Genomic DNA, 25,229 nt, shown 5'->3' with positions numbered 1-25,229 from the left:
CCGAATGGCTCGGTAGCAGTTCTGCAGAAAAGGACCTAGGGGTCACAGTGGACGAGAAGCTGGATATGTGTCAACAGTGTGCTCTTGTTGCCAAGAAGGCTAACTCCATTTGGGCTGTATAAGTAGGGGCATTGCCAGTAGATCGAGGAACGTGATCGTTCCCCTTTATTCAACATTGGTGAGGCCTCATCTGGAGTACTGTGTCCAGTTTTGGGCCCCACACTAGAAGAAGGATGTAGAAAAATTGGAAAGAGTCCAGCGGAGGGCAACAAAAATGATTAGGGGTCTGGAGCACATGACTTATGAGGAGAGGCTGAGGGAACTGGGATTGTTTAGTCTCCAGAAGAGAAGAATGAGGGGGGATTTGATAGCTGCTTTCAACTACCTGAAGGGGGGTTCCAAAGAGGATGGAGCTCGGCTGTTCTCAGTGGTGGCAGATGACAGAACAAGGAGCAATGGTCTCAAGTTGCAGTGGGGGCGGTCTAGGTTGGATATTAGGAAACACTATTTCACTAGGAGGGTGGTGAAGCACTGGAATGCGTTACCTAGGGAGGTGGTGGAGTCTCCTTCCTTGGAGGTTTTTAAGGCCCGACTTGACAAAGCCCTGACTGGGATGATTTAGTTAGGAATTGGTCCTGCTTTGAGCAGGGAGTTGGACTAGATGACCTCCTGAGGTCCCTTCCAACCCTGATATTCTATGATTCTATGTGGCAGACAAACTCAGCCGATCTTTCCACATGAACCATGAGTGGGAGCTCCACAACCCCACTCTCCAATCTCTCTTTCAACAATGGGGTACACTGCACTGTGACCGCTTCGCTATGCCGCAAAACAGCAAACTCCCCCTGTTCTGCTCCTGAGGAGGCCCGGGCTCTTAGGGTGATGCCCTTCTCATTCCCTGAATTGTGCCTCTACTGTATGCCTTCCCACCCATTGCCGTCCTCCCCCAAGTCCTACGTAAAATACGCCACGACCGCGCAATGGAGATCCTTGTGGTCCCTTCCTGGCCTCTCCAATACTGGTATACCAATCTCCTCCACCTCTCCACTCACCCACCTATTCCCCTCCCCAGCATTCCAACTCTCCTGACACAGGACTGCAGTCACCTGCAACACCCTTCACCTCATGGCTTGGTATTTGGTTGGGAATCCCATGTAGACCAGGCCTGCTCTACACCCGTCCACAACATCCTCACTAACAGCAGATGACACGCCACTCACACCGGCTACTCTGGCAAATGGCATCACTTCTCAGCCTGGGCGAGCCGCCATAACATTCCTACCATGTCTGTCTCCATTCCTACTCTCCTGAACTACCTCCTCCATCTCCACCAATTGGGCCTAGCACACTTCTCTATCCGGGTCCACCTAGCTGCTCTTAATGCCTTCCTTCCTTCCATGGACGGCTTCTCTGTCTTCACTCATCCAACAACCTCCCGATTTCTCCAAGGACTCCTCCATGTTTTTCCTCCTGTTCAATAGCCCACCCCACCTTGAAACCTCAACCTGGTCCTCTCTGCCCTCACCAAACCCCCTTTAGAGCCCCTGACCACCTGCTCCCTAACCCTTCTCTCCATGAAGGTTATCTTTTTGGTGGCCATTACCTCGGCACATCATGTCAGTGAATTGGCGACCATGATGGCAGACCCCCCACCCCCTTCATCATCTTCCAAAAGGACAAGGTCTCCCTCCATCCCCACCCTGAATTTCTTCCCAAGGTGGCTTTCTCCTTTCACCTCAACCAAATTATACACCTCCCGGTCTTCTACCTCATGCCTCATCCATGGAACCCTCCTTCCACTCCCTCGATATCTGATGGGCACTGGTGTTTTATCTCCACTGAACTCACACCTTCTGCAAGTCCCCGCGACTCTTCATCGCCATTGTAGAGTGTTTCCGTGGATCTGCCCTATCTTCATAATGCCTCTCCAAGTGAATCGCCCACTGCATCGAAACTTGCCACGAACTATTGGGTGCCACATTTCCACTGAGGGTCACAGCCCACTCCACACAGGCAGACACCACTACATCTGCCTTCCTAGCAGACGTACATTGGCAGGATATATGCCGAGCTGCCGCCTGGTCCTCCATCCACACCTTCTCCACTCATTATGCCATGGTTCCCTCCATGACGATGGATACCACTATCGGTCATGCTGTCCTGCACAATTGGCCCTCCTCTTTTCTGAACGCTGCTCGCTACTCTCCCATGCTTGAAATCTACATAGGTACCAGCAGTCGAAGAAGAAGAGGAGGTTCTAGGCAGCCAGGACTGGCAGCAGGTCCGAACCCCCTTGCCTGTGATGAGTGGCTTATACTGCAGTCTGCCCCAGGGAGTGGGGCTAGATGGTGACTGGCAGTAGCCCAGATTGAGGCGAGGTGAGGTTAGTGGGTTGGGGGTTCCCCAGAGAGGGGAGACCCAGAGGCAGAGTGTAGGGGTATTGCCAGGGGGCAGCACCCCAGATAACGGGGCACCGGGTCCGGGAGGGACACGGGGGCCAAGCGGCAGCGGGACACCGGCCTGAAGAGGGCGCTCCAACAGCTGGACGAGCTAATTCCCAGAGACGACCAGCAGGAGGCGCTGCAGGAGTGAGTCCCACATCGCTACATTCCCTCATAGGAGCTACTTAAGGTTCATAGTGGGCCATGACCATTATTTATACCATGTGCTACCCTTCATGCTCTTGACTGCACCAAAGGTATTCATCAAGGTATGGGTGGTAGTAGCAGCATGCCTAAGGAAAAAGACTATCCCCATGTGACAGGGTTCTGGGCAAAGGGTTGCAGATTCAGCCTTCTGCCACGCCCATGCCTCGTTAGGAGAACCAGTTAGAGCGGGCTGGAGGTAACCTGGCCCTAACTGGGGAGGCGGAGACAGCTGCTATCTAATTAGCTTGGGGCTGCATAAAAGTCTCGGGAAGGAAGCCAGGGGAGAGCAGGAGAAAAGGAAAAAGGCAGGGCATGGAAGTAGGGAGGTAGCTCTCCCCTCCCTTCTGCCTGCAGACAGTGAAGGGTTACTTGTACATGGTGAAATGGTGGTGGGAACAAGCCTGAGAATAAAGTGCATCAGTAGTTACTAAACCCATTTTCTCAGAGTGACTTTGTGAACCTAGCAAAGGCAGAAGCCAAAGAGGGCTCTGCTGCACTCTGCTACATGCCGTATATTGTTTAGATAATATGGGTGTAGGGTCACCAATTAATCTGATCAGAAGATAAGGTTCTTGTCGCAGAATCAGGTTACACAGAATTTACAGGGACCCTCAGAATGTATGACAAGGAAACTCACACTGAGAGCCAAAGGCAGCTTTAAGCCTTTTATTGAGATAAGTGGAACAGTAATGGAAGAGAAATCAAATAATCAACCAATTACAAAAGCAATTATATTGTTCTAGCAGTACATGTGGTATTATATACTATAAAAGTATTTTATTTAATATACTCACACCCTTCCTTAGTAATCTGGTGATAAGAGTCCTGCACTTAGGACGGAAGAATCCCATGCACTGCTACAGACTAGGGACCGAATGGCTAGGTAGCAGTTCTGCTGAAAAGGACCTAGGGGTCACAGTGGACGAGAAGCTGGATATGAGTCAACAGTGTGCTCTTGTTGCCAAGAAGGCTAACGGCATTTTGGGCTGTATAAGTAGGGGCATTGCCAGCAGATCGAGGAACGTGATCGTTCCCCTTTATTCGACATTGGTGAGGCCTCATCTGGAATACTGTGTCCAGTTTTGGGCCCCACACTACAAGAAGGATGTGGAAAAATTGGAAAGAGTCCAGCGGAGGGCAACAAAAATGATTAGGGGTCTGGAGCATATGACTTATGAGGAGAGGCTGAGAGAACTGGGATTGTTTAGTCTCCAGAAGAGAAGAATGAGGGGGGATTTGATAGCAGCCTTCAACTACCTGAAGGGGGGTTCCAAAGAGGATGGAGCTCGGCTGTTCTCAGTGGTGGCAGATGACAGAACAAGGAGCAATGGTCTCAAGTTGCGGTGGGGGAAGTCCAGGTTGGATATCAGGAAAAACTATTTCACTAGGAGGGTGGTGAAACACTGGAATGCGTTACCTAGGGAGGTGGTGGAGTCTCCTTCCTTGGAGGTTTTTAAGGCCCGGCTTGACAAAGCCCTGGCTGGGATGATTTAGCTGGGAATTGGTCCTGCTTTGAGCAGGGGGTTGGACTAGATGACCTCTTGAGGTCCCTTCCAACTCTGATATTCTATGATTCTATGATTCTATGACTAGCCTTGCCTCTGGCATGCCAAGTGAGTTTGATGGTCCAGGTTCCTCAAGTCTTGAGTGAGAGGTGAAGAACTTAGAAGAAGCTAGAGTTAAAAGCTATAGAAAGACTATAGAAACTAACTTAGAGTTTACTTAAAACTAACAATAACAAACTAACAATAAACAAGCTGAACCTCCCCAACATGGTGGGTTGCCCCTATTATAGGGTTACCTGAACCCTAAGTGCCCGCCTTCCATGTCCAAATTTAACGGTCTCACCCACAAAAATGTTAGGGTACAATTACTCTATAGGCTGGTATGTTCCTGCATATTAATGACATATTCGTAACTGTTAGAGACCGTTAGCTCATCTTCACCTCTGTTATTTCTGTCCTAACCAGTTATTTCCATGGCTTTTGTAGTGTACCTGTTAAATCTGAAACAGGCCATGAACTTGTGTGGCCTTACCTACCAACTTGCTTTAACTTGCTCACTTATCTATGTGAAAGGTCACAAACATATACTGTATGCTTTAGCTCATCACCATTTATCTAGGGTAAAGGTCTCGAACAGATGTATGTTAACTTGCCTTAGGTGAACATACAGAATGTTACCTGTAGGTTCCTTCCGTTACAGCTAAAATACTCTAATACAAATTGATAAACCTATTATAATAACAAATAACAAACCTATAATGTAACAAATGATTAAACTCATCACAAAAGATATACATGCAAGCAAGCATACTTGCATGACTGGCTGGTGCGGGGAAGATCTTTTAATCAGTCCTCAGTCTGTGTGCCTCATGCTCTGTTCCAGAGCCTGGGTATGAAAGTGAATGTGCAGAAAATGAACTTGGCACCGCCTCATTTCTTCCCCAGTCCAGTGAATCAGATTCATCAGTGTGATCCTGGACTCTACAAGATCCATGCTCTACCTCCCTCAGGACAGGTTCAAGAACTTGCTGGCGCCAGTTCTACAGTTAGAATCAAACCCAGATACGGCTGTGTAAGGATGTGTCTCACCACTCTTGGTCATGTGGCCTCCTGTACCTTTGTGACACATTCACCTCAATTGCATGTGAGGTTGGTTGAGATAGGTTTACAAACTCACCAGACGTCATCTAGACATGCCTCTCTGTGAGTTCCCTCTACTCATGTCATACCTGAAATTATGGAAGGACCTCGCAAATGCCCGCAGAGGGGTCTCCTTCCGCCCCTTTCTCCCATCCAGGACCTTAGTAACAGATGCTTTACTTCTGGGTTGGGAAATGTGCATGGAAGACCTTGGTGTACAAGACCTATGGACTGCAATGAAAACAAAAATGCACATCAGTCTTCTGGAGCTCAGAGCTGTGTTCAAAGCATTCAGATCCATTCTCCAATAAATCAAGGAATAGACAATCCAAATAATGACTGAAAACATGACCACCATAGTCTTGGATGACAAGAGGTTTTTTCCCTCTCTGCCAGGAAGCCATCAGACTGGAACTAGCGCAACAGATAATAGAACTTTCTATCAGCTGTACATTTACTTAGTATGTAGAACACTTTAGCACACAATCTTAGCAGATACTTCTCCCCCAATTGTGAATGGGAAATCAACAATACCATTCTTCAGAACATCTTCTCAGATGAGGCCGCCCTCTAGGGGACCTGTGCACGATAGAAGACAGGAAGTGTCAGATGTTCTCTTCCAAAGGTGTATGCCTACCCCCTTTCCCTATGATTCCTAGAGTGCTCTACAAGGTCAAACAGGATGATCTTCAGAGCCCGAGTCTGGCTGAGACATTTTAGGTTTCCAGACCTCCTGAACCTGTCAACTCCCAGACCGAGACTTTACCTCTGCTTCCAAATGTAGTATTGAAAAATAACAGAGATATTCTGCATCCAGACTTGAATTTCTTTCATGTCACAGTGACTCGCATATGATGAGCATCATGAAAAAAGTGCAAAAGGACAGTGATTTGGTAGCCCAGAGTAGGGAAAGCAGCATTCAGTGCCCTTATTATTTGTTTCTTCAGCCACTTTCCTATGGCCAGCCAAGCCCACTTTAAATGAATGTATCATGCTTCCTGAAATTCTGCTGTATCACAGTTAATGTTTTCGCTTCCTTTACTAATTTTGTAATTGGATCAGAAAAACAATCTCGTTTTTGAACAATGTTTATACAATGAGTTCTTTATAAACTTCCAATGCTGCTGATTGCTCCTTGCTCCACTATCCTGTTCTTCTTGTATGAGTAGTCTTGTTGGCTTCAATAGGCCTGCCCATGCAAGCACAGAGGCAGGGATTGGCCCATATATATGTTTATGTAGTTTTTTGCTCTCTGTAGACCTGATTCAGGAAACAATTGAACATATTCTTTAGATCCACTAAAGTCAGTGCCACTCAAGGTCATGCTTCAACTTTAACATTTGCTTTAGTAAAAACAACAAGGAATCCTTGTGGCACCTTAGAGACTAACAAATGTATTTGGGCATAAGCTTTCGTGGGCTAAAACCCACTTCATCAGATGCATGGAGTGAAAAATACAGTAAGCAGTATATATATATTACAGCACATGAAAAGATGGGAATTGCCTTACCAAATGGGGGGTCAGTGCTAACGAGGCCAATTCAATCAAGGTGGAAGTGGCCTGTTTTCAACAGTTGACAAGAAGGTGTGAGTATCAACAGAGGGAAAATTGCTTTTTGTAGTGACCCAGCCACTCCCAGTCATAGAATCATAGAATATTAGGGTTGGAAGAGACTTCAGGAGTCCAATCCCCTGCTCAAAGCAGGACCAACACCAACTAAATCATCCCAGCCAAGACTTTGTCAAGCCAGGCCTTAAAAACCTCTAAGGATGGAGATTCCACCACCTCCCTAGGTAACCCATTCCAGTGCTTCACCATCCTCCTAGTGAAATAGTGTTTCCTAATAGCCAACCTAGACCTCCCCCACTGCAACTTGAGACCATTACTCCTTGTTCTGTCATCTGCCGCCACTGAGAACAGCCTAGCTCCATCCTCTTTGGAACCCCCCTTCAGATAGTTGAAGGCTGCTGTCAAATCCCCCCTCACTCTTCTCTTCTGCAGACTAAATAAGCCCAGTCTTTATTCAGGCCTAATTTGATGGTGTCTAGTTTGCAAATTAATTCCAGTTCTGCAGTTTCTCATTGAAGTCTGTTTTTGAAGTATTTTTGTTGAAGAATTGCCACTTTTAAGTCTGTTTTTGAGTGTCCAGGGAGCTTGAAGTGCTCTCCTACTGATTTTTGAATGTTACAATTCTTGATGTCCGATTTGTGTCCATTTATTCTTTTGCGTAGAGACTGTCCGGTTTGGCTAATGTACATGGCAGAGGGGCATTGCTGGCACATGATGGCATATATCACATTGGTAGATGTGCAGATGAATGCGTCCCTGATGGTGTGGCTGATGTGATTAGGTCCTGTGATGGTGTCCCTTGAATAGATATGCAGACAGAGTTGGCAACGGGGTTTGTTGCAGGGATTGGTTCCTGGCTTAGTGTTTTTGTTCTGTGGTATGTAGTTGCTGGTGAGTATTTGCTTCAGGTTGGGGGGCTGTCTGTAAGCGAGGACTGGCCTGTCTCCCATGGTCTGTGAGAGTGAGGGATCCTCCCTCAGGATAGGTTGTAGGTCCTTGATGATGCGCTCGAGAGGTTTTAGTTGGGGGCTGTAGGTGATGGCTAGTGGCGTTCTGTTACTTTCTTTGTTGGCCTGTCCTGTAGTAGGTGACTTCTGGGTACTCTTCTGGCTCTGTCAAACTGTTTCTTCACTTCACCAGGTGGGTATTGTAGTTTTAAGAACGCTTGATAGAGATCCTGTAGGTGTTTGTCTCTGTCTGAGGGATTGGAGCAAATGTGTTTGTATCTTAGAGCTTGGCTGTAGACAATGGATCGTGTGATGTGGTCTGGTTGAAAGCTGGAGGCATGTAGGTAAGTATAGCGGTCAGTAGGTTTCCAGTATAGGATGGTGTTTATGTGACCATCACTTATTAGCACTGTAATGTCCAGGAAGTGGTTCTCTTGTGTGGACTGCTCCAGGCTGAGGTTGAGGGTGGGGTGGAAATTGTTGAAATCCTGGTGGAATTCCTCAAGGGCCTCCTTCCCATGGGTCCAGATGATGAAGATGTCATCAACGTAGCACGAGTAGAGGAGGGGTGCTAGGGGACGAGAGCTGAGGAAGCATTGTTCTAAGACAGACATAAAAATGTTGGCATACTGTGGGGCCATGCGGGTACCCATAGCAGTGCCACTGACTTGAAGGTATAAATTGTCCCCAAATCTGAAATAGTTGTGGGTGAGGACAAAGTCACAAAGTTCAGCTACCAGGTTTGGTATAACATTATCAGGGATACCGTTCCTGACGGCTTGTAGTCCATCTTTGTGTGGAATGTTGGTGTAGAGAGCTTCTACATCCATAGTGGCTAGCATGTTTTTTTCTGGAGGATCACCAATGGATTGTAGTTTCCTCAGGAAGTCAGTGGTGTCTCAAAGATAGCTGGGAGTGCTGGTTGCGTAGGGCCTGAGGAGAGAGTCCACATAGCCAGACAATCCTGCTGTCAGGTTGCCAATGCCTGAGATGATGGGGCATCCAGAATTCCCAGGTTTATGGATCTTGGGTAGCAGATAGAATACCCCTGGTCAGGACTCTAGGGGTGGTGTAGATTTGTTCCTGTGCTTCTTCAGGGAGTTTCTTGAGCAGATGGTGCAGTTTCTTTTGGTACCCCTCAGTGGAATCAGAAGGTAATGGCCCGAGAGTTGCCTAGCAGCCTCTTGTTCATATTCCGACCTATTCATGACGACGACAGCACCTCCTTTGTCAGCCTTTTTGATTATAATGTCAGAGTTGTTTCTGAGGCTGTAGATGGTGTTGTGTTCTGCACGGCTGAGGTTATGGGGCAAGTCATGCTGCTTTTCCACAATTTCAGCCCATGCACATTGGCGGAAGCACTTTATGTAGAAGTCCAGTCTGTTGTTTCAACCTTCAGGAGGAGTCCACGCAGAATCCTTCTTTTTGTAGCATTGGTAGGAAGGTTTCTGTGGGTTAGTGTGCTGTTCAGTGGTGTGTTGGAAATATTCCTCGAGTCGGAGATGGCAAAAGTAGGATTCTAGGTCACCGCAGAACTGTATCATGTTCGTGGGGGTGGTGGGGCAGAAGGAGAAGCTCCGCGATAGGACAGACTCTTCTGCTGGGCTAAGTGTGTGGTTGGATAGATTAACAATATTGTTGGGTGAGTTAAGGGTACCACTGTTGTGGCCCCTTGTGCTTTAATGTTTTCCTGCATCAGTGCCTATATTTGTTGCTTTGTTTTAATAGAAACAATTCTAATTACATATTTATATAGCATCTTTCATCCAGAAAGATCCCAAAATATCTTACAGACTTAGCAAACTCGCTCAGTGTACACAGGAATCACTGCATCCTCCAGTGAAATAAGTTAGCTCTTTGACAGTGCATGCCTCACACTATCCAACAGTTTAGGGCAGGATGTGAAGAAGAATTCTGTATCTAGGTGAAGTGTACGAGTAGTCAGGAAAGCAGAACATGGCCAAGATATCAGAGTTAACATGCTTATTCGTGGGAAAGATGCCTTGGGATCCTTAATAACTGTAATTTGTCAAAATGACAGTTCTGTGTTTCATATGAATTACAGATGGGCTGAAGAGGATAAACTCAGACTCACTGTGGCTTGGGGACACGTAAATACAAGAACGTCCATATTATTTCTTCTACTTTTCAGATTCATGAGACAATCGAATCTATAAACCAGCTAAAGATACAACGTGATTTCATGCTGAGTTTCTCCAAAGATCCCAAAGGATACATTCAAGACCTTCTCCGATCCCAGAGCAGGGATCTCAAGGTGAGCAGGGGTTCTGGGAGGGAAGAGGAGGCAGTGGAGCACGGGCTTGAGCTGTGCATTTTTCAGATTCATAGATTCCAAGGACAGAAGGGATCATTGTGATCATCTAGTTTGGCTTCCTGTATAACACAGGCCATAGAACGTCCCCAAAATAATTCCTAGAGCAGATCTTTTAGAAAAATTGTCATGTGAGAGAAGTGTTTGTAGTTCACAAAGGTTTTAACAAATATTTTTGAACAGATCTGATCCATGTAGCTTTACTAAAAAATTGGTAAAGTATTTTATTTGCGATTTTGAGCACCTAAGAGCATGGTAGGTGCTTTGCCATACAAATCCCCCTTTAAGACTCACCTTTGCCTTGATGTATACAAAAAGCTGCCAGGTGATAATGACTAGTTAGAGGGCAAGTCTGACTACTGTTTTTAATGAAAAACACTGTTTATTTTGTCCACCTATTGTGTTTTCGCCTTGGCCAGGGACTGCCTTTTATTTCATGACTATAGCACCCAACACAATGAAGTTTTGATCCTTGACTGGGAACTCTAGGTTTTACTGCAGTAGAATAATGAATAATAATGGTTCACAGAAACAAATAAAGACACTTTCCCTGCCTTGCAGAAGTCCTGAATGCAGATGTATATTTGACTTGTCTGCGTGGAGTTGATAACTAAACTGCTATGATTAGATGATGAGTTTGGGGTGTAGGGCTGAGCTGGGGCCCTCTGGCTATGAAATTAAATCCTATGAAGTTGTACAAAACACAGCTACACAATCCCACAGTGTCTCAATACAACTTTTGCTTGATTTTAATTTCCTTAAAACAATAAAAAAGGAGATTAAATGCCAAGCCCTATTACTGCGATATTGAAGATGCCAGTTTAAATATTCAAAAATCAGTAACTGAGAAATTTCAGTCTTTTTTTTGAGTAATACTAACTTCCCACATTGTACTTAGGTAGGATTTTCAATTACTAGTTAGATTATTACACTGTATGCTATGGTAAACCACTATCTAACCTCCAAAAAAACTTTAAATTAAATTTAATATGGCTACAATAAATAACAATAATTATTTACGTCTCACCCAAAACTGCTATGCACCTCACTAAATGTGTAAAAGAAGTAGCCCAATGGCTGAAGAATTTACAATGTAAAATTAGACCAAACACAAAGAGAAATAAGAGAACCCTTATACAAAATATGTGACAAGAACAGCACATTTAAAAATGAGCATTAAACAAATGGAAACTCTAATTCTTGTTCAAGTGATGGTCCCTATGTGGATTCTAAACATGGGTGAGCATGCATGTGGCAGGAACAGCAAGAACTGTTAATAGTAGTGTCCATTGACCTGCACATGGATCGTGCATCGCTGCTTGGCGCATCCGAGGCTTTAAGAGGCTGTGCGAGTCGACATCACTCCAGTTCCCTCTTATTGCCACGTGGCCAGAGTCGCAACCCCAGTTCCTCAGTGCTCTTAGCTTGCTAAGAGAACTGCTTCTGTTTGTTGTACATAGTTTTCTTCTAGTTTTAGTTGTTTGTTGTCCGTTTGTTCATCATCAGTTAGTTAGTTTTCGGTTGGACTTCTCCCCTCTGGGGACTCCCCCCTGCCCGGGGACTATGGCCTGGCAGTAGGATTAAAACACTGTGCTTCGTGCCCATGCTACTTCTCTGTGAGTGACGAGCACCAACGTTGTCTTTATTGCTTTGGTGAGGCTCACGTCGCTGTCTGCTGCTCCATCTGCCGATCATTCCCGCCGCGCACCTGGGAGGCCAGAGAACTCTGCCTCTGCAAGCACATGCACTCCTGGCTTCGGGACTCACTGATCCTCTGGAATGACATTCAACACTGGCAGTGAGCACCTCCCCACGCCCTTCCTGACTGGCATTGATGGCACCGGTGCACCTGCCAAAAGCCCACCGTGCACATAAGAAGCACAAGAGTGGGCACAAGAGTGGCTTCCCGACAGGGACTGCCCCCAAATGCAGTGTTGCCGCCACAAGCTGTGCCAGGTCGGCTGAGAAGTTGTATGCTGACCCGGATGTTCCTGCTCCGAAGAAGTCTCGCTCTGAGCACAAGTTCAAGCACCGCCCTCCACCAGCACCACCACCAGACATGGTGACTGGCCCACCACCATCGCCCCTGCCTCTGTCAACTCTGTCATGCCCATCCGGACTTGTCCGCTCGGTGCTGTGCACACCGGGACATTTGTCCCCTCTCGCACCAACAGCTGGGCTCATGCTGTTCTGTGCAGGCTCCCCTGCCCACTCCAGGCCTCCAGTTGCTCTCCGCCTACCATCTCCCACGGACGAGCTGCTCCTGCTCCAGCCTCTCACTTCGCTCCACACTTCTCCCCCAGGCCTTTCCACAGGTGTGCCTCTGTTGCTCCTGGACCATCCCACCTTTCCTGCACTGACAGTCCCAATGGCTCTATCCCTACCAGACCTGTCGTCCAATTCCAAGTGGTCCTGCCTACCAGACCCCACCTTTTCACCTGCATGGTCCTAAAGCCTGAACCCTTGGTGCCAACCATACCCTCTGGTGTATGCTCTGCTGGCCAACCCATGGTTCCACTGCCTGCGGGTGCCGCTGTTGCCTGGCAACCCCTACGCCTGGCCCTACTGGGCAGCCTGGAACCCCTGCCATGAGCGTGGGATGCCATCTCACTCACAGCACCAACCATCTCCGTAACACACAGCCCCTCCCTCTGTCTTCAAGGAACCTCCAGCCATCCCCACTTCGACGGTACTGGTGGTATCTTTGCTACCTCCAGTCTATACAGGCACCTCCTTGTCTTCAGACGATGTCATCATTCCTCCCACTCTCTCTCTCCCTGCTGACCATGTGCAGTACTAGGACTTACTTCGACGTATGGCCATGGCCCTCAATCTGCCTGTCAAAGATGTCCAGGACCCACAGGATTAATTCCTGGACATCCTACAATCCCGTGGACTCTCATGTACTGCCCTCTCTATCCATGATGCCCTCCTGCAACTGGCCCAGACTGTTTGGCACTCTCCAGCCTCCTATGCCTCTACACTAAAGCAGGCGGAACACCGATACTTCATGCCCTCCAAGGGCAGTGACTTTCTTTTCACCCACCTGCCTCACAACTCGCTGGTGGTCCAAGCCGTGACCAAGCACACCTGCCAGCACCACCTGCAGTCCACAGCCCCTGATCAGGCTACCAAGAAGTTGGACCTCCTGGGCCGCAAGGTTTACTCCTCCGCTGGCCTCCAATTCCACACTGCCAGCTACTAGGTCATCCTGGCCAAGTATGACTTCCTTTCATACTCCAACCTTGTGGACTTCCAGGTCTTCCTCCCCCAAGAGAAACAGCAGGACTTCCAACATCTCCTAGATGAGGGTAAGTTGGTGGCCAAGGTGGCTCTCCAGGCCACGGTTGATGCTGCCGATACTGCATCCCACTTGCTGGCATCCGGAGTCATCCTTTTCCAGGACTCCCTGGCTCCAGTCTAGCAGCTTCCCAAAACAGGTCCAGACCACCCATGAGGACTTCCCCTTCGACAACCACAAGTTGTTCAGTGACAAAATGGATGAGTTTTTGCATTCCCTCAAAGACTCTTGTGCCACTCTCCAGTCACTGGGCCTTTATACCCCGCCCTCGGCCCACATACCAGCCTTACTGTACCTCGACAACTGGCTGATCAAAGGCCACTCCAGATCTCAAATGGAAGAGAAAGTCGGCTTCATAAGAAGGACGTTCGTCAAACTGGGTCTCCTTCTAAACGAGGCCAAATTGACACTGTCCCCGGTGCAGAGGATAGAGGATAGGGGCGGTGCTAGACTTGACTCAAGCCAGGGCATACCTCCCAGAAGCCAGATTTCGGTCACTGGGCGACATCATATGGGGCCTCAGGCAGTTCCCCACCACTACAGCAAGGAACTGCCTGAAACTTCTGGGGCATATGGCCCTTGTACCTACGTAGTACAGCATGCCATACTCAGGCTTCGCCTGCTCCAGTCATGGCTAGCATCAGTATATCGACCAGTTTGAGACACTTTGGACAGCACTGTAACCCTGCCTCGCCCAATACTAAACTCCCTCCTGTGGTGGCTCGACCCACAGGTAGTTTGTGCAGGAGTACCCTTCACCAGCCCCCAGCCATCCCTCTCATTAGTGATAGATGTGTCAGATCTGGGATGGGGGGCACATTTGGGAGATCTCAGGACACAAGGCCTCTGGTCTTGGGTAGACCTCTCTCTGCATATCAATGTCAGAGAACTGAGAGCGGTGTGCCTGGCGTGCCAGGCTTTCAGAATCCATATATCAGGGAGATGTACGCTCCTCTCCCCTGTGCCAGGAAGCCCTCATGCTGTGGGACTTCTGTGTAGAGCACTCGATACACCTGTAAGCATCTCATCTCCCTGGGATACAGAACAAGCTGGCGGACAGCCTCAGCCACTCTTTTCACGGCCACAAGTGGTCCCTCCGGCTGGAAGCTCAATATTCCATCTCTGGGGCTTCCTCCAAATAAACCTGTTCAGCACACGTAGCAACAGGAAGTGTCAGCTATTCTGCTGCTTCCTGAATCACAGCCCAGGCTACACCGCAGATGTGTTCCTACTTCCATATCTCCTATATGCGTTCCTGCCAGACAGTCTCTACGCAAAAAACTAAATGGACACAAATCTGACATCAGGAATCATAACATTCAAAAACCAGTAGGAGAACACTTCAACCTCTCTGGTCACTCAGTAACAGACTTAAAGGTGGCAATTTTGCAACAGAAAAGCTTCAAAAACAGACTCCAATAAGAAACTGCTGAACTTGAATTAATATGCAAACTAGATACCATTAACTTTGGCTTGAATAGAGACTGGGAGTGGCTGGGTCATTACACAAATTGAATCTATTTCTCCATGTTAAGTATCCTTACACCTTTTTGTCAACTGTCTGAAATGGGCCATCTTGATTATCACTACAAAAGTTTTTTTCTCCTGCTGATAATAGCCCACCTTAATTAATTAGCCTCTTAGGCTTGGTCTACACTAAACCCCCAAATCGAACTAAGGTACGCAACTTCAGCTACGTGAATAACGTAGCTGAAGTCGACGTACCTTAGTTCGAACTTACCGCCGTCCAGACCCGGCAGGCAGGCTCCCCTGTCGACTCCGCGTACTCCTCGCAGCGAGCAGGATTACCAGAGTCGACGGGGAGCACTTCTGAGTTCGATTTATCGCGTCCAGACTAGACGCGATAAATCGAACCCAGAAGTTCGATTGCCTGCCGCCGAACCAGCGCGGTAAGTATAGACAAGCCCTTAGAATTGGTAGGGCAACTTCCACCTTTTCATATTCTCTGTATGTATACATATATCTTCTTACTATATGTTCCATTCTATGCATCTGATGAAGTGGTCTGTAGCCCACAAAAGCTTATGTTCAAATAAATTTGTTAGTCTCTAAGGTACCACAAGTACTCCTGTTCTTTTTGCGGATACAGACTAACACGGCTGCTACTCTGAAACCTTATTTATGTCAATTACCTTAGAAGGTCATTTATATTCTTTGGATTGTTGAGAGGATTTTTTAATATTGTTGCCATATATTTTGTATAAGAATATCATGTTCTGGGGTGCAATTTAGACCAGTGAGGGACTGTGTCACTGCCAGCACTGTAAACCAGGGTGCCTCACAATGCTTTGCTGCTGTAGTTCCCAACCTGGGCTACTCACAACCATCCTACCACATGCTGTAAGAATCTTGAAAGTGCCTGGTAGGACAGCTACCAAGGGGATGGGAAATTGGTTTGCCATCTATGGATAACAGTAGTTGGCTCAACCTTCCCCAGGTGACTGGTTAAAGTGCCCCTGCTCAGTTTGGTCTTGAAGGGACAAGAAATGTGACAATGTGGGAAATTTGATGATATTTTTATGATTCCAGTGTCCACCTCAGTTTCCCTTGCACTGAGTGTAAAGAGCAGGAGACATGAGGTGTGTGAGTCATGTAACTGACTGGGGTGATATGACTGGGTCATTAAGGACTGGCTAGAACCAACTCATCGCAATAGAAGATCTTATAGTGATAACTAAAACCCCAGTGACCAAAGATTAACACCAACTACAGAAGCAGCTGATGTGAACACAGCATGGCTATATCCGGCTGAGGATGTGAGGGAGATTCCCAAACCTGAGCCATTCTTTTTAGGTGACAAATCTGAGGAACGGTCCCAGATTGAGGTGTCATTAAAGGAGGTTTTTGGAACAAATTGAAAAACTAAACAGTAATAAGTCACCAGGACCAGATGGTTTTCACCCAAGAGTTCTGCAAATGTGAAATTGCAGAACTACTAACTCTAGTCTGTAATATCATTTAAATCAGCTTCTGTAACAAATGACTAGGGCAAAGGTGGCCAAACTATGGCCCGTGGGCCATATCCTGCCCACGGGACTGTCCTGCCCGGCCCTTGAGCTTCTGGCTGGGGAGGCTAGCCCCCAGCCCCTCCCCCGCAGCCTCAGCTCGCCATGCTGCCAGCACTCTGGGCGGTGGGGCTGTGAGCTCCTGCCGGGCAGCGGGACTGCAAGAGCCACCAGGTGTAGTGTATTAAATTGCTCCCATAGGAATGTGCTACTTACGGAGCAGCAGGACTGGCAGCCACCGTAAGTAGTACACTGTAAGTAGCACATTCCTATGGGGAGCAATTTAATACACTACACCGTAGGGAAGGCTGTGTCTCCCCAAACAGCCTGGTCCCCGTCCCCTATCCGCCCCTCCCACTTCCTGACCCCTGACTGCCCCCCCTCAGCACTCCCGACCCATCCAACCACCCCTACTCCTGGTCCCCTGACTGCCCCCCCAGGACCCCCTGCCCCTAACCGCCCCCTGGGACCCCACCCTCCCCATCCAACCCCCCCCTGCTTCCTGTCCCCTGACTGCCCCGACCCCTATCCACACCCCCGCCCCCTGACAGGCCCCTCGGGACTCCCACGCCTATACAACTGCCCCTATTCCCTCTCCCCTGATGCCCCCCGGGACCCTCTGCCCCTTAGCCAACCCCCCTGCTCCCCGCCCCCTTACCATGCCGCTCAGAGCACCAGGCCTGGCAGCCGTAAGTAGCACACCGTAAGTATCACATTCCTACGGGGAGCAATTTAATACACTACACCTGCCTTCCATACACTTTCGGAACCCTGATGTGGCCCTCAGGCCAAAAAGTTTGCCCACACCTGGACTAGGGGATAATAATGTGACGCCAATTTTTAAAAAGGGCTCCAGAGGTGATCCTGGCAATTACAGGCCGGTACGCCTGACTTCTTCAGTACCGGGCAAACTGGTTGAAACTATAGTAAAGAACAAAATTGTCAGACACATAGATTAACATAATTTGTTGGGGGAAGAGTCAACATGGTTTTTATAAAGGGAAATCATGCCTCACCAATCTACTAGAATTCTTTGAGGGGGTCAATAAGCATGTGAACAAGGGGGATCCAGTGGATATAGTGTATTTAGATTTTCAGAAAGTCTTTGACAAGGTCCCTCACCAAAGACTCTTAAGCAAAGTAAGCTGACATGGGATAAGAGGGAAGATCCTCTCATGGATTGGTAACTGGTTAAAAGGTAGGAAACAAAGGGTAGGAATAAATGGTCATTTTTCAGAATGGAGAGAGATAAATAGTGGTGTCCCCCATGGGTCTGTACTGGGACCAGTCCTATTCAACATATTCATGAATGATCTGGAAAGAAGGGGCAAACAGTGAGGTGGCAAAATTTGCAGATGATACAAAACTACTCAAGATAGTTAAGTCCCAGACAGACTGCAAAGAACTAAAAAAGGATCTCTCAAAACTGGGTGACTGGGCAACAAAATGGCAGATGAAATTCAGTGTTGATAAATACAAAGTAATGCATATTGGAAAACATAATCCCAACTATACATATACAGTGATGGGGTCTAAATTAACTGTTACGACTCAAGAAAGAGATCTTGGAGTCATTGTGGATAGTTCTCTGAAAACATCCGCTCAATGTGCAGCAGCAGTCAAAAAAGCGAACAGAATGTTGGGAATCATTAGGAAAGGGATAGATAAAAAGACAGAAAATATCATATTGCTGCTATATAAATTAATGGTACGCCCACATCTTGAATACTGCGTGCAGATGTGGTCGCCCCATCTCAAAAAAGATATATTGGAATTGGAAAAGGTTCAGAAAACAGTAACAAAAATTATTAGGGGTATGGAACGTCTGCCATATGAGGAGAGATTAATACAACTGGAACTTTTCAGCTTGGAAAAGAGACAACTAAGGGGGGATATGATAGAAGTCTATAAAATCATGACTGGTGTGGAGAAAATAAATAAGGAAGTGTTATTTACTCCTTCTCATAACACAAGAACTAGGGGCCACTAAATGAAATTAATAAACAGCAGGTTTAAAACAAACAAAAGGAAGTATTTTTTCACACAATGCACAGTCAGCCTGTGGAACTCTTTGCCAGAGGATGTGGTTAAGGCCAAGACTATAACAGGATTCAAAAAAGAACTAGTTCATGGAAGATACGTCCATCAATGACTATTAGCCAGGATGGGCAGGGATGGTATCCCTAGCCTCTGTTTGGCAGAAGCTGGGAATGGGTGATGGGATGGTTCACTTGATGATTATCTGTTCTGTTCATTTCCTCTGGGGCACCTGGTATTGGCCACTGTCGGAAGACAGGATACTGGGCTAGATGGACCATTGGTCTGACCCAGTGTGGCTATTCTTATGTTCTTAAAAACAAGAGGTGTCAGGTATCTGTGTTAAGAACTGGCCTCACAAAGACACAGGAGCTCTCAACTGAGACTAAGACAAAGGAACAGAGACAGAGAAAGGAAGCCAAATGGTTCCTACAGCAGCATGGCTCAAGGGAGCCCTGCGGTTGGCCAATCTAAAATCTGTCCTAGGGCTGGTCTACAGTGAAGAGTTACACCAGCATAGCTATGTCTCTCAGGGGTGTGAAAAATCCATACCCCTGAGGGAGAGACTTAGTTAAAACACCCTAATCCCCAGAGTAGAGAGCACTAGGTTGATGGAAGAATTCTTCCATTGACCTAGCTAACACCTCTCAGGGAGGTGGATTACATACAGTGATGGAAGACCCCCCCCCCGCCCCTCCCATCGCTGTAGTAAGTGTCTACACTAAAAAAAATACAGCGGTGCAGCTGTGACACTGTAGTTTTTTAAGTCTGGACATAGCCTTATCCTTTGCTTCTGTGTGTTAACTTAAGAACTTCCTGATGCTATGTTCCGGTTGACTAATAAACCCTACTCTGTTTCTGAGAAGGCTGCATGGAGCTGCAGCAAATACTTGCTGAAGTGCATTGATCTCTGAAGAGGGTAAAAGTCTCTTAACAAGAGTGTGCTTTAGCCAGACTAGCTGGGCAAAGCTTACGGTGCGAAGCGGGAGTGCTGGAGCCTGGAAGCACAGTCTAGGAGACATTGAGGCCATGCGGCGTATCCTTGTGGAAAAATGTAAACCCTTGGGGGTTTTGCACACTGAAGGGGTCCTCCCAGGGAACTATTTACAAGCCAGGGCATAGCATAGATTCTGTGCATTTGTGACTGTGCAATGAACTAAATGTCCCCTGCCTTGTTCTGTAACAACAGTTATATTTGCTCAGCTTTTCAAAGCAGTGCAGGGGATTTGGTCATTGCTTTTAATGACTTAAAGTTCCCTGCACTGCTTTGAAAATCTCAACCATTTAAAGATTTTTCTTTCCTCATAAGTTGTTCAAATCTTTTTATATTTTCTTGCCGATATTGAAAAAGTACCTCAAGTTTCTGGCCAATTTTGAGCCTTCAGTTTTCTCCCCTTTCCTAATTTATTAATTGACTGACTTTCTCCATAGCAGTTCTTTCCCTGTTGGGAAATGGAGTGGGGTCAGGAGAGAGATGGATTTTAGACAAGGACAGCACTGTAGTAAGGGTTTTTGGTTAAGATCCTGACAATTTAATGCTGGTGAGGGAGCCGCATAGCCATTGCTGGGACACTTTGATGCCAGGTATGTTAGAGGGTTACATGCAGATTATAAGAGATATGGTAAAGAATCGTTGCATCTCTGCCACAGGTGATGACTGATGTGGTTGGGAACCCTGAGGAGGAGCGTAGAGCTGAATTTTATCATGAGCCCTGGTCCCAGGAGGCTGTGAGCAGATATTTCTACTGCAAGGTAAGGAGGAAATGTAACTTAGTCTGCTTGTGTCATGCATGCTGGCTAACTGGGCGTGGGCAGAGGGAATCCTTCTGCCTGCTGATTGATAATGTGTGAATCTGCATAATTGTACAGACCTATAATTTTTATTCTTTCAGATCCAACAGCGCCGGCAGGAACTGGAACAGTCTCTGGGAGTGCGTAACACATAAACATTATTCACAACCTCCCATTGGCATCATGAATCTAGAGCCAGTGGACGTCTCAGTGTTACTTAGCTCACTGTTACACATGGACTTGCTTAATGACTGGACAAGAATCTGCCATCAGCAACACCAGTCACAACACCAGCTTTAGCGTGACCCCTGAAAATCCTGCTAATGTGAGTGTCTCAAACCATTCCAGGCCGGAGAGGGCACAAGATTTCTATTCCTCACTGAGGTGTCCATATTAATAAGGATTAAATGTTCAGCCATCTACTTGCATCATTGAGTTTTAGTAGAAAGTTCAGACACTACACAGCAAACTTATTGGACTATACCATATATTCATGGGTGGGGGGGATGCTAGATGTTACAGGAGACTGTGGATGTGGAGAAACAAAGGCAGTTCTCATTCTTCATGGTTTCAGCTGTGATCTGAGAATCTCCTATGACAACTTTCTGCACTGATAATTCCCTGAAATTGGACAAAATGTTCTCTCTTCCAGCTGTGGAATCATTCAGTTACCCAAACACAGCTTCCATTCCAACTGGAACTGGCCAAGGGGCTGCCCTCCCCCATGGGAGAGAAAGATTTCTGCCCATTAAGTGACAAAACATCTAAAAGGAAGAGGTACAGTCAGACCATTCATTCTGCAAGACCTTATCCCATTGAGTGAAAGATGGAGTGAAGTCTGTTTCACCACACAAGCCAATAACTCATCATGATGCTCAAATTTGCCATGCTAAGAGGAAAATAACTGCCTCTATGATAAGAAAACTGCCAGTGACGTAATTGGAGCCAGTAGTGGTGAGGTTGGAGCCAAAATGAAGCATTCTGGGAAAGTGGAAATGATCTAGTGGTGCTTTGTGTGTATAACTGCTTTAGCTACAGTTAGTATTACTGGAAGGCTACAATGTAAGGTATCTGATTTCATTATTTCTGTGTTGTGCTGGCTGTAACATTAGGAACAGTGCTCAAGAGACGTTTCCTCCTGATTACTGAAGTGCTGCAGCGTCCAAGATGTGCAACTTCATAGCATGTAAGAAAATTGCAGTGACTTCTCTTCTCTGACTCCATGGATGAACCCTATGTTTCAACCACAGATGTACTACCTATACCAGAAAAAACTTTCAACCCCTTTATTTAATCTGTAACTGTACTTCAGGATGCTGCTGGGTTACAAGCACTATCTGCCTCAATCAAGTTCCAGCAGTAGAGATTGAGAACTAGAAAAAACAGCTTCCCTCGAGAAGTATAGGAGATCCAGGCTATGAAAATTACAACCTATTAAACAGCCAAGAAGTAGGGAGCAGTGGCACATGCCCACTCTTCAAACTCCAAATCTATGTAGCTCCCAGGTCAGTCTGTAATAATAACCTACCATGATTCCCAGCCCAAAAAGCAGTTGCCAAAGTTGAATGAATGACATATTAATGACTGAGAAATCGAACTCCTCTTCTGGGATACTCCTACTTGCATCCTTTTCTTCACTCTCATGCAAGGAAAAATAAGTTCAGGTTTGTAGTGCACTGTTCTTCTCAACAATGTAGTTTGTTTTAATATTGCTATCTCCTCCTCTGTCATCTTTGCAGGTCTTCCCTGTTGGGGAATTGTCCTCTTCTGGTGTACTCCTGAGTTTCCTTTGTCCAGTTCTGGAAGGGGACATCCATGCCTCTTCATCCATGTCTCTCTGCTTTTGTATATCATAGCTTTCACTCTGACCATTGTGTTCAGAGACCTGTTTGGGCGTTTGAATTTGGATTGTGATGATGTAACAGTCAGTACTATCTTATAAATTAATTTGGTGTGAGACAGATCCCTGCTTTGTCCTGGATAGTGAGGCCTTTTATTGTAAATGGGGGAGCATACTCCTCAATGCTTGGGCTAAACCGTTTCAATTTTAAAACCACTCCAGTACTGCAGTCTTAAGCTAAGGCTAGAGTGGGAATGTAAGGTTCCTGGGATGTGAAAGAAGCTCTCATTTACTCCATTAACCTGACCACAGGCAAAACATTCTGAAGGGAAACAGAGTGAGTTATCTGCAACTGTGCTTCCATATTTATTAGGCTGCTGTATCAGTTGTGTGCATGCTATCCAGTGTGTAGGCTCTTTTCAGTACATGTTAAACAGAGCAGCTACATTCAGAGGATGGGTTCAGTCTCCAGGAATAAGAAATACATAAATAATACTTGTTTGTTTGTGTGTGTGTGTGAGGAAAGGAAGAGCAGGGGCTGGGGCATAAGTATGCAGCACATGTGCCAGAGAACTTTAGATTAGGTAAATTTTCCCCTTCAGGTGCCAGATGGTCATGTGTGGAGATTCCAGCTGTGCTGCCTCCACTGATAAAAGAAGATGGAGTGGCAACAGCCTTTCTTCCTTATACAAGTCTGACTCAGTCCAGGATTTAATTGGACATTTCTATTACCCCAGGTCTGTGCTTTCTGGTCAGGTTATTCAGAATCACCATTAGTGTTGTTGCTTCCAACTTAGATATTTTTACCACTACAGTATGTTAATGCCATAGATTAACTAGCGATAACACTGAATATATCCAGCTAGAGGTTGTATTCTCAGAGTCTCCCCCAATGTTGTCCAGAATTATATTCCCCAATGATTATTCTTAGGAATGGCTGATGGCTATCTCCCTTGGCTGAACTGATTATGGAGTTTGATTTTTGTCGTTTAGAAACAGTCCTGCTCCTGCTCTTTTACTGAGGAAGTAAAGAGAGAAACAGTCCCTTGTATTATGGCAGTACAGCCAGGAGCTTGAGCCAATACTGTAAGCAAGAAGGGAAATTGTATGTAGGGAGAAACAATAGAGCAGGATTGGGTAGAAGCCGAACAGCATTGTAATAATGGCAGAATTTGAACAATAAACTAAATTGAATAAACTTAATGGATAGAAGAGGTTAGGAAGGCTCTGGAGAAAGCTCTCAGCAGATGATGATAGAGGCAAATCATGCCTAGGGCAGGGTAAGGGCCTACATGGACTAAAAGATCCTTTCTGGCTATTCTATTTTATTGCTATAGGACAACACAAATCTATGCAGGGTGCAACAAAAAAGTCTAGCATCTGTCAGAGAAAGGGGGTAGATAACAGCATATAGGTCCATATCTATATATATATGGTGTAAACTAGAACCTATAGCAGATGACTGGGAACAGTTTAGTGCAGAATCCATAGTGTGCCAATGCATGGGGACTAGGAAGGTGCATCTTGGAGTTAAACTGTGAAATTGGCAGATTTGTAACACTCTTTTAGTAATCCCTGCTTTGCACAGTGGATAAGGATTCAGAGGCAGTGCTTTCTAGAAAGTACAGAATGAAAAGACCTATTTGGCCATCTAGTCAGTTCCCCCAAATGGGTGGCGGAATACAGCGGTGGGAAGACATGGAGCAGAGAGCACTCGAAGTGCTATTAAATCATAGCACAGACTAATCAGTGCAATACCATTTGGATATAGCACAGTCCATGTAATTCGGTATGCTCTCTGTGTGTATGCAAGTATAGATATATATGTGAAATAACCAAGTGAGACAGCCAGTCTGATAACTACTGTGTAGGCTAGAAAATGGGTAGGCAGGGCACAGCCTAATAGTCTGTCATAAACTTTGTCTGAATTATGGACATTGTAGAAATTTTTTTCACCATTACTAACACTGGTTCAGATGAAACTCGTAGTATTGGCCATTCTAGTGCAGAAAGCACTCCAGCTGCCAAAACTGATTGTAGCACCATGTTTAGAATTGTGCCTTGCAGCATTGGATGGCACAGTCCTGGAGCAGCTTGTGAGTCACCTACAATAGAATGCCCTTGTTAATACTTGTGCAGTCAAGACTGTAGTCAGGTTTCTTTCTGTTAAACGCTCTTCCACATGCAGTGGAAGCAGGTGAGGGCAAAGCAGACTGTTTTCCTGAAGAGTGCTTCCTCCTTTCTTGTAACTGCTCTGTTGTTCAGTGAGCTGCTTCTGATCCATCAGATCTTACCTTGTATGACAAACAGCTTTGCCAATCTTATTCAGGAATGGAACTCCATAACTTGTGTGTGTGTTTGTGTGTGGGGGGGGGGGGTGGAGAGAGTGACAAGAGAGAGCGAGATTTCCTCTACTGTGTAGCCACCATATCTTTGTTGTACGATGCAGAGTGATTCGTAGAAAAGCTTTTAACAATAAATAATTTGTTCCTTTGTAACCTTTGCATTTGCATTACATTTCTCAACAAAGCAAGCTCCATAAGCCCACTGTGAAACAATTGCACAGTTGTTTGCGAATTTTTTTAACACAGTACAAACAGAAGATTTCTGCAACTTCTTGCTCCTTCTGGCAACTCAGTGGACTTCAGTATCTGCCTGAAGATTGCAAGCACAGCTCTGAGATTTTTGTGGGGTTGGGGAGAGAAGGGGTTTACAGGTCAACTGAAGGGCCAAACTGTGACTCATGTTTACATATGTCTACAATGGGAAATTGAAAAGCCAGATTTTCCTGCTGAGTCCCAGCCACCATCAGGAATGTCTGTCATCATTCATTTGGGTTTCTTGCTGCCATTGGAAAAAGACTCGACACAGTGAATATTTGTTTTTTGGGCACCACCTCTTTAAAGGGATTGGGATAAGGGCATTTCTGGGCAGCGTCCATCTTGCCATTGCTTGTCTAATTTATTTCAGTGGCAGCTTTGGGGTTGCATCACCTCCAGCTGTACCACTGAGAGCACCATATGAAAATCCTGAAGAACTGAATAATCCCCCAAAATCCGAAGTGTAGGTAGGTCTACCCACTTGGTCTCTGA

General features: G+C 46.2%; 1 protein-coding gene across 15 annotated transcripts in view; it reads left to right on the top strand.

The window, feature by feature from the left end:
• Positions 1–24,635, top strand: part of SMARCD3 (SWI/SNF related, matrix associated, actin dependent regulator of chromatin, subfamily d, member 3) — a 235,408-nt gene extending 210,773 nt beyond the window's left edge. For all 15 annotated transcript variants that reach the window (XM_065582496.1, XM_065582501.1, XM_065582502.1 and 12 more), the window contains 3 exons: positions 9,963–10,085; positions 20,157–20,258; positions 20,399–24,635. In XM_065582496.1, the coding sequence (XP_065438568.1) occupies positions 9,963–10,085; positions 20,157–20,258; positions 20,399–20,452 (279 nt within the window). In that variant the 3' untranslated portion in view covers positions 20,453–24,635. The remainder of the gene's footprint in view (positions 1–9,962; positions 10,086–20,156; positions 20,259–20,398) is intronic.
• Positions 24,636–25,229: the final 594 nt, after the last annotated feature.

Source organism: Chrysemys picta, chromosome 2 (genome assembly GCF_011386835.1).
Source record: "Chrysemys picta bellii isolate R12L10 chromosome 2, ASM1138683v2, whole genome shotgun sequence".
NCBI classification, from domain to species: Eukaryota; Metazoa; Chordata; order Testudines; family Emydidae; genus Chrysemys; species Chrysemys picta.
The sequence above is the reverse complement of the archived record's forward strand: the minus strand, read 5'-3'. Positions and strand labels throughout refer to the sequence as shown.